Genomic DNA, 13,254 nt, shown 5'->3' on the forward strand with positions numbered 1-13,254 from the left:
TAATCCAACATGTTTGTAATTAGTTGCAAGTGCCACCAGCTTAACATGTGGTATGAGGCCCAGATGCAGATTTAACACAGGGCACAAAGAGAACTGATTTCGTGACTGAAGTTTACTGCAAACAGATTTCCAGCTCGAGCCTTTGGTTTCTAGCAGAGATTGTGGCAAACCGCAGCGTGCCCTTCTTTTATCACAATAAAACACCACTCTGAAAGGCCCTTCAACTGTGGATAAATGAAAAGAGGGTTAATAACAGCCTGCTTCGTTCCTATGGGCACAGAGGAAACAGGATCTGTGACGTTCCCACTGCCCCAAAGGATATGTAGGAGCCTCAGCAGCTTCTTAACAGCGTTTTCCTGTTTGGAAGGTGACAGTGGACTTGGTGGCTGTGGAAATCATGACCATCAGCATGCCAGCACCAGCCCAAGGTGCAACAGGAGCTATCATGACTGATAAGAGATTTTTATCTTCATGCTGAACACCACAAAAGCAAAGGTTGATTAAAAAAGCCCAAGTCTAATTCAAATATTCAAACATCATCAGGTCGTTCACAGAACCGATGGTTCATGGAGGAGCTGGAGAAATCATCCAGGTCTCTCCTCGTCCTGCATCCCCGTCCATCGCAGCACCCTATGGAGCAATGTGGAGGTTGAAGAGCAGAACAGAGCCCCAGCAGTAACCCTGAACTTCACAGGGCTCAAAGGAGCAGAGAAACAGCCCAGTGGGCATAGACGGCAAAACAGCTTCACCTTACACAACCAGGGATCAGCTTCTACCATGGCTATGGCAGCCCGCGGCACCCTGCCAAGCTTTTCACGTCATCTTGGGGTGAAATTGGGGTGAAATTGAGGTTGCGTAAGGAGCTGGTATCCATGCAGTGGTGATTTCTGTGATTGAGCAAAGCAAGGACCTAAGTGAGGCTCCACAGCTCCCTCCACCACAAATCTGACAAAATTTAGTGAAAATTTAGTGCTTTTCAAAAGTCAACCTGCTGCTTTAAGGCTGGACACGGAGCCCACGATGCGATGTCTTGTTTGGTGGTGCCACCTCCACACTTCTGGAGGATTTCTTCAAGGAGGAGGTCACATCTGCACAGTAATGACCTAAGTATTGCCATAGCCAAGTAATTTAACCAAAAAGGACGGGTTTTTTTTAACTCCAAAGTTTTTTATCTGACAAAATTTCACTCTGCTCAAACTCAAACTACATTATGGAAAACATCCACAGTGTAAAATAACGTTTCATTTTGAAATACACAGAAATAAACTCAAGGTCATGGATTTGGGGTTGGCAAAGGTTTAGGGTGTGACTTCCTCAACTCTCAGGATGTTAACACTGTTGCTTCTCAATAATACATTTTTTCCACCTTTTTTTTGGCAGAAGCAAGCTATATAAAGCTGTGATCCTGCCGAGCCTCCTGAATGAGCCTCGCAGCTTTTGCCTTTAGTCCAGATCCTTTTCCTGCTCTGGGGCTTCCCTGCACAAGGATGCTTGGCCAGACACTTGCCTTGAATCCCAAGACACCTCTGGTTGTGCAGCCTGTACCTGGTACCAACACCCGGCCGTGTTTCAGAGCTGACTGGGGTATACCAGCGAGACCTCTGAGACGTTGCTCAACTTCTCCCCTCTTAAAACAGCAGACATCAGATTTTGTTTCATTTCTGCTACAGGAACTGACTCAACAGGAGAATTCACATTAATGTAAGCTTAGAAAATTAATGTGAGTTTAGGTGCCAACCCTCCCAAAGCCAAAACCTGACCAGGGCAATGGCATTTCAGCTGCAAGAATCTCCACAAGCTGTAGAGCAAAGTGTCCAGTTTGGCTCTAGGCAAGGGTTCAAGAGCCCTTTCAGGCCCTGGAGCTGCTCTAAGGTGTCCCCTTCAGGAGCCTTCTCTTCTCCAGGCTGCCCCAGCCCAGCTCTCTCAGCCTGGCTCCAGAGCAGAGCTGCTCCAGCCCTCGCAGCAGCTCCGGGGCCTCCTCTGGCCTCGCTCCAGCAGCTCCACGTCCCTCTTGTGCTGCTGTCCCAGAGCTGGATCAGGACTGCAGGGGGGTTCCTCATGAGACCTCTCATCTGCGCTACCTCAACCCTTTTCTCCAGCTACATCATGTTCTTCAGCAGAACATCTTTCTGCAGGAGATCCCCCCCACAAGCCCACAACCCATCAGGAGAGGCAGAGAAGACAGTCTCCTCTCTGATGTGGGTGCCAACTGCTAAGCATAAATTAATACCAGCTCTTATATTTCTCTTTTTTAGCCCATGTGCCATTATAAACCAAAGCAAAGACTCACCATCCCCTTACAGCTCTTGGGAAAGAACATGTATTCCAGTGGGCTGTGGCAGCAAATCAAGGAACAGGCGATACCTGATTTATGTCTCTGGCTCCGGGTGCTGGGGATATTTCTCCAGGATATTTCCAATTACTACCCCAAGTTGCTCATTTACGGCCTCCACAGCAAAGAAACCCTGGGACGTGCAGCTGGTTGGGCTACTTTATATTGAAATACATCTTAAAAATGAGCTCTGCAAGAAACAGCCCTTGGAATTCAACACATATTAAGCTCTTTTGGCTTCCTATGTTCCTCGGAGTTCTGCCTGGGACAGACATCAGGCTCCTGTTTCCCTCTTTGCTTCTCGTAATAGCCACAATAGAAAGGTTATATCAAAAGATGCATTCAGAGCATGTCCTCAAGGCTTTGAGTCTCTGGGAGGGACACCTTTAGAAATTCCCACTCCTCCAACAAAATCTCTCCAGTTTTGTTCCCTGAGGACACTGGTCTCTCACCACAGCCCCCAAAGCTACCAGAGATAAACCAGAATTTACTAACAAAAGCAACTGTCTGTTGTTGGTGGCTTTTAACTGGAGCAATGTTTTAGCAAGGATCACAGGCTGAGCTGAGTTCTTCTCTTGACACTATCTGTATTTTCTTTCCTTGTAATGAACATGAGTAGGAATTAATTATTTTAACAGCTGTGTGCTCTTGCCCTTTGCAGATACAACAGCTCTGCCCATCCTGAAAACCCTAAGATAATCATTCCTGAGAAGGCAGGAACAAGACCTGCAGCCTCCACACTCGCAATAGTGGGACCATGTCTCCCCTAACCCCATATTTTGGCAAATACTTGGAACAGAAACACCCTCAGCAGCAGGAAAGCAGACACTTGGGTACAACGTGCTGCCTGCAGCGTGAAAAAGTGCAGTTCTCAGGGGTTTAATGCTCCAAAACTCACCAAATCTTCCCCATTTTGTAGGGGTTTAGAAGCAAGAGCAATGATGCTGATGAACAGGCTGCAGATGAACTACTGTCAGATACGGAGACTAAGCCACTGAAGTTGCTATCTTCATTGTGCAGGCTAAGACAACTTAAGACTTAAAGTAAGAGTAGATAGAATATAGTGTAAAATAGAAAGGAAAACCAAGCACACTCCAATTTCTGCAAAATAAGAATAATAGAACAGAGGGGCTTGAACAGAGATCCTCCAACCGTGGAAATCTGGTGGAGTCTTAATGCCAGTGGAAAAGACAGAGCAGAGGTTCCCCTGGATCCTGATCGCATCAGCTCTGCTTAGTACCCAGCTCCTCCTGCAAACACCGAACAACTCCTTTTCTTGAGCTGTAAAAAAGAACTGCTGGAGAATAAAGATGTTTAAAGATGTTAAGCCGCTGTGGTCTTTCTCTCTCTCTACAGAGCTTGATGGAGCAAAACATGAAGGTCTTGTTTCTCTGACTGTTAGATAAAAGATGTGTTCTGTAAAGCGCTTGAGGAACAAGCAAATAATTTCATTCATCCCTGAAAAGCTGTTGCCTCCATCACAAAATATGGAATACCACAAGTCTCAACAACACTGTGCCTCTGCCCGTGGCAGGGGGTTGGAACTGGATGAGCTTTAAGGTCCCTTCCAACCCAAACCAGTCTATGATTTGTGGCCAAGCTGCTCTGCAGAAGGTACACACTCCTGCTGGAACCCCTGAAGAAATATTAAGTCACAGAGTTCACGCTTACCGGCACGTGTTTGAGAGGTTTCCCTTATCCCAATGTCTATTGTATCTCCAGAGATCACAGAAAAGACTCTTGGCCTTTAGTCCAAGGGGAAAACAAGAACAATAATAGCCCTTCCTCCTTGCTCCTGAAGCTCAGCATCTGTATTTTCCAGTGTATGGCAGAGACCTGCAATTCCTCATTCAGCCCAGACGGACGCCTGAGTGAGCAGTCACCTTCAGATGATGTTACTTAAACCTCTCTTCCCTCTCCAAGGAAGAATTGGGAAAGTATGGCCCAAAAAAGGCTTAGCAGAGCAATGCAATACAGTTATATGTCATCAAAGATGGGGTAAAGCACCCAACAATGACTCGGGAGGGTATTTTGCTTCCCTTGAAGCACTGAGCTTTTAACAGGAATCAGAGTTTCAAGCGATCTTGTACATGACTTGAGAAATCTTTGTTTCCCTGTTGCCAAAGCCAATGCATTGGCTAATGTGGGCTGTCCAGCCTAATGACATTAGAGCATTAAAAATCATCTGCTGCATAATTAAAAGCCCAAAATGCTTTTCTTCATCTAAACTACAGGCCATCACAGAACAAGCACTAATACTGCAAGCTGGAGCCTGCCTGGGTAAAACCTGATTTACAGAAAGTCCCATTTCCCTGCTTTGTAAGGAAATTAATTTGTGTTATGAAGTGGCTCAGCCTGAAAGAACAGCAAGAGCCAGAGCAGTGAAATGACCCGAGTAGAATAAAAATAGACAAAGATTAACAGAAACCCCCCCTGTGGCTGCTATAGTGAAGGGATCTTTCTGATCTTCTCTAGATATTGGGTTTTATTTAAGGTCCAGCATATTGACCTAGCACAGCAATACACAAATATGGAACAAGGCCAAGCTCAGCTTTTCATTTAATTTAATCCATAGCAGAGAGTAGCTCGAGATGCTCCTGATGCCAGTGTACATCCAGGGCTGGCTTACAAAAGAATAAACTGAAAAAGCCCCAAACCCTATTTTAAATGCTACTTAAAAAACCCCAACAACCCCCCCCCAAATCCCAACCTATTGTTTCTCCTTTGCTTCTTGACCAAACTTCACCAAATTCCAAGGATATATTTAAATAAACCACCTCAGTTTCCCAGCTCTGAAAGGACTCCAAAACAAGGGGGAAAGAAAGATGAGACACATCTAAATGCTTTAACACTGCTAAGTGTGCACAACAGCCACTGTCACACTCGCCCCAGCAGCTAAATACAATAAATTGATTGATTTAACTTGGTTTCCAGTATAATTTCCAGGAAGTCCTGAGAAAAAAGCAGTTTTCTATAGAAAATACAACAAAAAAAAAGACAGAGGTCTACGTGAATCCATTCAATGCTAACCCAGCAATGACAGAGGACACTGAAACCAAAGGCAGCTGACAAGGCTCAGAGAAACAGCCTGGATTCTCAAAGGCAGCTACAGAAATGTCGAGTTTTAGTCATGCAGCACGATCAGATTTTGCTTTGGCAGATAGAAATGGAAACCATCTGATGAAGGAACCACCCCAGATCTCTTTCCTTCATCCTCCAGTTCACTGCACGCAACCACAGTGCCAACGCTTACCTGGGACAGGACTCTTGCTCAAGTTTAAACTCTGAGCCTCCGTGCTCTCCTCCAGTTGCCCATCTGCTTCTGTCTCTTCCTTCTTTTCAGTATCTTTTACCTCTTCGCTAAGAGTAGTTCTTGTGCTCTCCTCTCCTTCTAAATCTCCCTGGACAACAGGGAGGGCACTAGGAGATGGGAGAGGAGGTGGAGAAGGAGTTGTAGTGGTAACAGCAGCAGCAGCAGCAACCGAACTGGGAGGAGATGGTGGTGGAGGGGTGGGAGGTGGGGTGGGAGGAGGAGAGGGAGCAGCGTGAAGGGCACTGGAAGATGGCACGCTTTCCACTTCTGCTGGAGGTGCTTCGGGGGTCTCCAACTCAACAGTCAATGGTGCAGCTTCCGTCTGGGCTACATCTACTACGCTCTCTGCAGCAGTTACCTTTTCACTAACTCCATTCACCTCATTAATTAGATTAGTACTAGCAGTCACTGGAATATCACTAGATGCTACACTACTAGGCTCCTCGCACACCTCGGCATCAGCCTCTTCTGCTGGCGAAGGGTCTGATGTGTCCGTGCATGGTGTGGCATTGGATATAGGCATTGCCTCCTCTTTTGGGGAAGCCAGTTCACATTTCTCCTCTGAGTCAGCTGTGAATGTGGGTTTACTAGAAACGGTGACAACAGCAGCAGTGGCAGCAGCAGGAACAACTGCGATGGGAGCGGCCGGGGTTGGCGATGGAGCAAGAGGAAGTTCTGGTGGGGTTTCCACTGAGGTGGCCTCGGTCGTCTGGCCAGCTTGATCTTTTTTCTCCCCAGTAGGTTCTGGTCTGAGGACTGGAGAAGAAGGTTTTAATACTGGGTCTGGTTTTGGCTTCTCTTCTGGGAAAGGAGAGAAAAAAAGGCAATGTTATAAACAACAAAGCAACTCTGTTTTCCTTTGCTGTACCTAAGCCCCCCTGGTTCCCATCACCTGCATCCTGCCTTCCATTCAAGAAGCTCCAAGGAAGCCACAAGAGGCACCTGAAGTTAACCCTGCAGGTAAAGGGAAGGTCCAGGCAGCCTGAAGCCTGTCTCAAACACAACCACTGCTTCTGTTTTTCTGAATGTAATGGCCTTCACAGAACAGGCCTGGGAAATGTTACAAAAGGTGCACTTCTTGCAGAAGCTCTGCAGCTGAAAACAGAATTTTTCTTGACAGAAATTACAAAAGACAAAAAACCACTTTACTTGGATTCTGCCTCAGAGGAGCCTGCGGCTGTAACCCCGAGACATGGGCCATTCTTTTACAGATGCCACGTGTTGTGCCATTATGAACACATGGGATGCATTGAGTTTATTTTTCCACTTGTTATTCCTCAGCTCCACCACCATCAGCACATCAGACTAAAGGACACATCCTCTCTTTTTGTTCTAAATTTCAGCAGAGATAACTTTTCCCAAAGAAAGCAGAACCAAGAAGGGATTTAAGCACAGCTGCTACCAAACAACAGCATCATCAGCTCTTGATGTTTGTGGTCCAAGGATATCAAGCAGGGTGGGAAAAGGTATCTGCATGTGTGACACTGAACCCCAACACACTGAGCACAGAGAAGTCCCTGCACTGATCTTGTGATGACGAAAAGGCTTTACAGTACCAAACCACCATGCAGCTCCCAAACCTGGGCTGCAACTCCATTTAACACATTTATTCCCACTTCTTTTGAATAAAGTATGAGCCAAAATCCTAAAAGATCCTACAGAAGTACTTAGGATCTCTGTTACACACTCTCCTGCCTCCGATTTGGTGACGGGACATAGACTGTGAGACCTTGCTTAGGGAACTGCCTCCATGCTACAACTCTGCAAACATGAGACACTCAAAGGCAACGTACTGGACCCAACAGCCCTGTTCTAACCACTGTTACAAGACCAGCTTTATCTGGCCTCGGGGAACTCTGCTCTGCCCCATCAATGCAAAATGCCCCAGGGCTTTCTGAGCACTGAAGCAACAGGGAGCTCCTCTGGGACACTGCCACAACAGGAAAAACTAATTCTGGAAAAGCCAGAGGCACAAACCCTGCTGTTCAGATTAGGAAACTGAAGGCCACATCCAACCCCAAATCTAGTTAGAACTAGATGATTTGTAAGGTCCCTTCCAACTCAAACCATTCTATGACTCTATGATCCTATAATCAAAAGTCAGTTAAAACTCAGGTACAGCTTTCCTTGGTCTTCTCCCACTCTTTTGGCTTTCCATTTGGGGCTTATTCAACAGGCTGAAGGGAAAGGGTTTTTGAAGGAGAACGCAGCTGAAACTGCTAAGCATCAAGTCCCATCTTCAGGAATAGCTGGAGCAACGGAGAACTTTGCTCCCAGCCATCAACAGCCCCAGCAGCACTGCAGGGAGGACCACAGCCAAAGCAGTAGTTTATCAACTTAATGAGGCACATAGGGAGAAAACTTTGGAGGAGGATGACGAAGGAAAAGATGGGAGAAAGTATCCCAACATCTGATCTTGATTCCAAAGGCTCTGTGGAAGAAAAAGGACCCAGGAACTGCTTTAGAAAAGAAATTGTGTCACCTCTGATTTCTGGAATATCCTTTGCAGAACTCATGCAGCATTCCTGACATTTACAGCTCGCTGTAAACAACTGCCTGGATATTCTCTCCCTTGAGTCAACTGAGATTGCTCCAAAACAAAAAGAAGGCATTTGAAGTGTCCAGAAAAACATTCCAAGAGATAAAAACTGCAGCAAAAATACACAACTGCGTTTTAGATCAGTGTCCAAACACACTTTCCTCCAACTGCACCTTATTTGGCCAATGTATCAGCCACCAATACAGGCTGTGTGTGCAAAATCCAAGTAGGGAGACAAGTAATTTGAGGTGGGGGATTTCAGCACAGCAAGAAGCAGGTTTGGTTAAAGAGAAGTAAAGCTTAACTGGAACCACCAGCATGGAGGACAACTCTCCAAGTCCTGGCAAAGGAACATTCATCCCTGCCCAGCTATGACAGCAAGTGTCACGTGAAACAACATACAGTTGGGAAGGGAAAACAAAAATCAACGCAATTCATCCAAAGTGAATCAGATCCCTTCTAAATATGCCAAGATCACTCCTGACATTATATTTAGAAGGTATTCACAGGAAGCACTGGGCTGATCAGGAGCAGAGTTTGCTCCATCAGGAGGTATTTTTGATCAATAGAGATCTGGCCAAGTTACTCATTAGAAATACTTTGACCAACTCAGCAGGACAGATGCTTGCAGCCTCCTCCATAGAGAGACATAAAAGCCCAAGGGGAAGGTGGGTTGCCGGGTGGTCGTGGTGGCAGAGACTGCCTGGAGCAGTGGATGGGGAAGATTTCACTGGACACAGGGATTGGGTTCTGCTTCGTGGTGTTTGTTTATCTGGAAATAATCGCTGGGCTTGGTGCCATTTTTCCATGCTCTGTCCCGGTGCTGCCGCCGGCTTCGCAGGCAGCGTTTGGAGCACATGTTAGAGTCCTGCTGTCAGCGGAGCAGCTCGAGGCTTTCCAGGCTTCAGGAACTCTGTTTTCCACAAACTGTGTCACACATTCTCCATGTCCATTGCAGCAATTATTAAGAGTTAAAACCCTGCAATGATAATACTCCAAACATCGCACTGAGCCTGAAGCTGAGTCAAAGAGGACAACTCTGATTTCATGCACAATTATACCCCGTTACGACTGGCCTTCAGCCAGGTTCCTGCCCCGTCTGCCACCAGCTTGACCTGGATTCTCTAGCAATATCCTCACCTTCTGCAGCCTGGCTGATACATAAGCACCAGGAGCATCTCTAGGAATGACAGCTGCCTGTCTCCTCCCAAATAATGCTCCTTCTCAAGGTATTAGAGTAGCAAAGTTCAAATCATATGGGAACTACGAAGCCTGAAAAGCCAGAAGCTGCTTTAAAAGCAGCAAATGCCAAATGCTTGTCTTTTAAAGAAAAAACACAAGGATGTTAAATGCAACGCAATCCCAAATCCAGCCTTGCAAAAGCACTGGGGACTGCAGACACTCACAGTGGGGTATCAGAAGCCAGGCTGCCAGCACCACATATGCTCCAATCCCAATCCCAGAGCCAGCCAAGGGGCCACAGTTATAAATAACTGCAGAATGATCACTGAATACCACAAACTTGGAATTACAGCTTTATCCCAAACCTCAACTGATGCAAACGAGTGCCTGAAGTGAAGGGCACAAGGGAGGATGCAATCCAGAGGATTAACATGGTGGAGAGGTCTTAAGGGACCCGACAAGTCTGGTTTTAACCAATGTTTGCTTAAGAAAACCATGCACCCCATCTATGCCTGGTTTTATTTGGGAACAAAAATCCCAACATCAGGCACAAAGTGAGAAATTATTATTTCTGGAAAGACGTGCCACTAGACTGGTTTAAAGAAATCATTTCAATGGTATCTAAAGTTCCCTCCCCTTCCCTCTGCTCTGTGCCGTGATCAATCCCACCTCAGCTGCCCCCAGCCTGAGGCCATGGTTGAGTGCTCGTGGTGCTGTTTCAGGGTGCTCTTGCTCTGCTGTGCTCACATAAATGTGCTCTTGAGCAATTTTTGGACTTGAACAAATGTTTGACTCTTTCTGGGATGGAACGGATATAAACACAGGAAAGCTCATCAGCGCTAAATCCCAGTTCAAGCCTTGATTTATAGTTAACCCAGCACTGTCAGAGCTGTGTAACTAAATAAAGACCACATCCAGTTTACTTACAGTTCCATATGAAGGGATTAAGTTAGAGAGAAAACCCACCTGTCCTGGAAATACAAGTTTTCATACACTGGGTGAAATACTGGGAAGTAAAGTGCTAGATCTTAAGGTTCAACATTAACGTGCTCAAAAGGGCAGATGTATTTTGGTGCTTGCACCTTGGACATCAGTTGTCCATGTCCCAGTGCCACCACGCACCTTGGCATGCTCGGAGACATCCCTTGGGATGTGGGCACCTGGCAGAGGGGGAACAACGACATGGACTGGGAAGAGCGTCTGTGCCAGAGCTGAGTGAGCCTGTGAGTCCTGCTCAGCCAGCACCATCACCAGTGACCCATGGGTGTTCAACCTACCCGCAATGCTTTAGGTGACAGAGACATCCAAGTTTTGCACAACTAGACAAAGCCATAGTCCTGCTTCACGTGGCAGATGGCACCAGACGAAAGGGGAGATTGAGATGAGCTCTGAGGCAGAAGTTCTTCCCTGTGAGGGTGCTGAGGCGCTGGCACAGGGTGCCCAGAGAAGCTGTGGCTGCCCCATCCCTGGCAGTGTTCAAGGCCAGGTTGGACACAGGGGCTTGGAGCAACCTGCTCTAGTGGAAGGTGTCCCTGCCTGTGGCAGGGTTTGGAACTGGATGAGCTTTAAGGTCCCTTCAACCCAAACCAGTCTGGGATTCTATGAATCCAAAAGCTTCCATTTCAACCATTTCTAGACACTGCAGCAGTTTAGAAACATATCCGTGGAACAACCTTCCCTGAGGGAACACCCTAAAGTCTGCACTATTGGCTGTAAAGGAGCAACATTTCCAGTTAATTTTAGAATGATACAAATGAGCCTGAGGGATCCTTCCCTTTACTTCCAAGCAGCAATGATGCTGCTGTTTGGATCTAGGACATCTGAAGCATCAGAGGCAGATCTTCCCCTCTTTCCTCACGAGTGAAAGGGCACTTCTCCTTTGGGCATACCTCAGAGGCAGAACCTCCAACACTGCAGTGTGGTGAAGAACCAGGACACAGCGGTGGTGCCAAGCCTGAATCTCTACACTGGCTCTGTCAGCACAACAGCAGCGCACACCTCATTAACCACTGCTGTTTAATGGCTTTTAGGTGGCTATAAAGTCTGGGAAGAGACTTGGCACATGTTCCATTTTCCCTCCTGGGACACTTTTCCTTTGAACCGTGTAAAAGAACCTCCCTTCAAATGTATATTCTTGGATAGGAGATGGAAATGTAATCACTTCGAGAAACTTTTTCCATCCGTGCCATTTTTCCTAAGCAAAGTTAGCTCACTAATATGTCTTTTTTCTAATGAATATTGCCCATGTCCTGCAGGACAAGATATAGCAGCAGCTCTGGAGGAGCCATATGACGCTCTGGTTACATGCCATACCTATGGCTAATTGTCCAAATGATCTAAAACCTCTCTGGCCAAGAGCATTTTGCTGGCAATACGCTTGTTTCTGAAGGGTGGCACATGGGCAAGAGGAGGCTCTCACTTCTAGATGCTCTGAAACAACATTTAGGACATATAAGCTCAACTACAATTATTTTTAACTGGTTTCACATTGGCAAATTTCAATTAATTCCCTTAGCAACACATTGTTAAAATGTTCCAGTGGAGGCAAAGTCGTCCCTCCCCTCCTATTTCTGCTGAGTGCTTGTCTCCATGCCAAAAATACTCCAACTAAAACAAGAAAGGAGGCAACAAAAATGAAAAAGACTAAAAATAATCAGGGAGGAAATAGGAAATATCCATCAACAAACCTTGCTTCGGGTTGCTAGTCGCAGTGACAGGGGTGCTGGCAGCGAGGTGGGTGCTCTCCACAGTCCCATAGACCACAGGGCTGTGCTCGGGGACCTGGCTGGACAGCTGCTGGGATGTGAAGTACAAAACAGGGTGACAATGAGCGTGTGAACATAAGAACCAGCAACGTGGAGCACAAGCAAGTGGCAAAGAAGGTGGGATAGAAAAGAAGAACCAAGGGTGGAGGGAATAAAGAGAGAAGGTACCAGACAGATTGAATGAATTCAGAATGTACATGGGAAAGGGAGGGAGGAAAAGGCAGCAGGAAAAGGGGAAAGAGAGACAATTACTGTTAACAACAATGAGAAGGAGACAGCACAGCACAGTTATTTACACACTTCATTCTCCAAATGCTTGTCGCAAGAGCAGGAGAAATGCTCCTCTGAGTAGGCTGCAAAAAGCTGGATACACACCAGGACTCCTGGACCCCTGTGTAATCTGCATTTGCTTTCTGGACTCCACTCCTTGCTCCACTCATCAGTTACTCCAAACACCTTAGATATTTTAATATTTATTTATTTCTCTGTGTATTTATTTATAGACAGATAATGTGTGTGAAGAGTGTTTATGTATCTCCATGCACACACAGTAACTTGTTATCTCAATAGGAAAAGAATCTGTATTGGTTACACCTTGGTGGTTCTATGAAGGAACCATCTGACACCTACAAAGAGACAGAGGGATGGTGCCTGCTGGGTCACCATCAACCTAAAGGAGAGCAGGAGGAGCTGGCTCCCAATCAACAGGGAGGTTGAGGTTTTCTATATATAGAAATAAAACTGCAAGACCAACAAAGTCACAAGAGTGAAAAAGCCACAGCCTGATGCAGAGACCTTAACTGTGTCCCCACCATTAATGAGACAAACACCTCACTTGTGTTCACAAAGGTTCCATAAAGACCAAAAAAAAATCTCTTATATTTTATCTCAGAATTTAAGGAAGACCTTGTGTAAGACTAAGTCACTGCACCAAAGACACTCAAAGGTAAAGGTGAAGCACTTGGGTACGTTTGAGTGAACGCAGATGGGGCAAACTCAACTCTTCACAATTGCAAAACCCCCTTCAACATACTCCAGGGACCATCTGAGGATGTAAATGGGGCTGAATTTCAAGTTAATACTCTGAAGCAGAAGCCACTCTGCGTGTCGCAGGTGCCTGTTC

General features: G+C 46.2%; 1 protein-coding gene across 16 annotated transcripts in view; it reads right to left on the bottom strand.

Annotated features, from left to right (window-relative positions):
- The window catches only part of EIF4G3 (eukaryotic translation initiation factor 4 gamma 3), a 151,040-nt gene that overhangs the window by 41,628 nt on the left and 96,158 nt on the right, over window positions 1-13,254 (bottom strand). For 11 of the 16 annotated variants that reach the window (XM_030507928.1, XM_030507940.1, XM_030507939.1 and 8 more), the window contains 2 exons: window positions 12,054-12,162; window positions 5,586-6,446 (listed from right to left, as the gene is read on the bottom strand). In XM_030507928.1, coding sequence (XP_030363788.1) covers window positions 5,586-6,446; window positions 12,054-12,162 — 970 coding nt within the window. The remainder of the gene's footprint in view (window positions 1-5,585; window positions 6,447-12,053; window positions 12,163-13,254) is intronic. The other 5 variants (XM_032920328.1, XM_030507934.1, XM_030507936.1 and 2 more) reach the window with 1 other exon arrangement.

This window comes from Strigops habroptila, chromosome 16, assembly GCF_004027225.2.
Source record: "Strigops habroptila isolate Jane chromosome 16, bStrHab1.2.pri, whole genome shotgun sequence".
Taxonomy (NCBI): Eukaryota; Metazoa; Chordata; class Aves; order Psittaciformes; family Psittacidae; genus Strigops; species Strigops habroptila.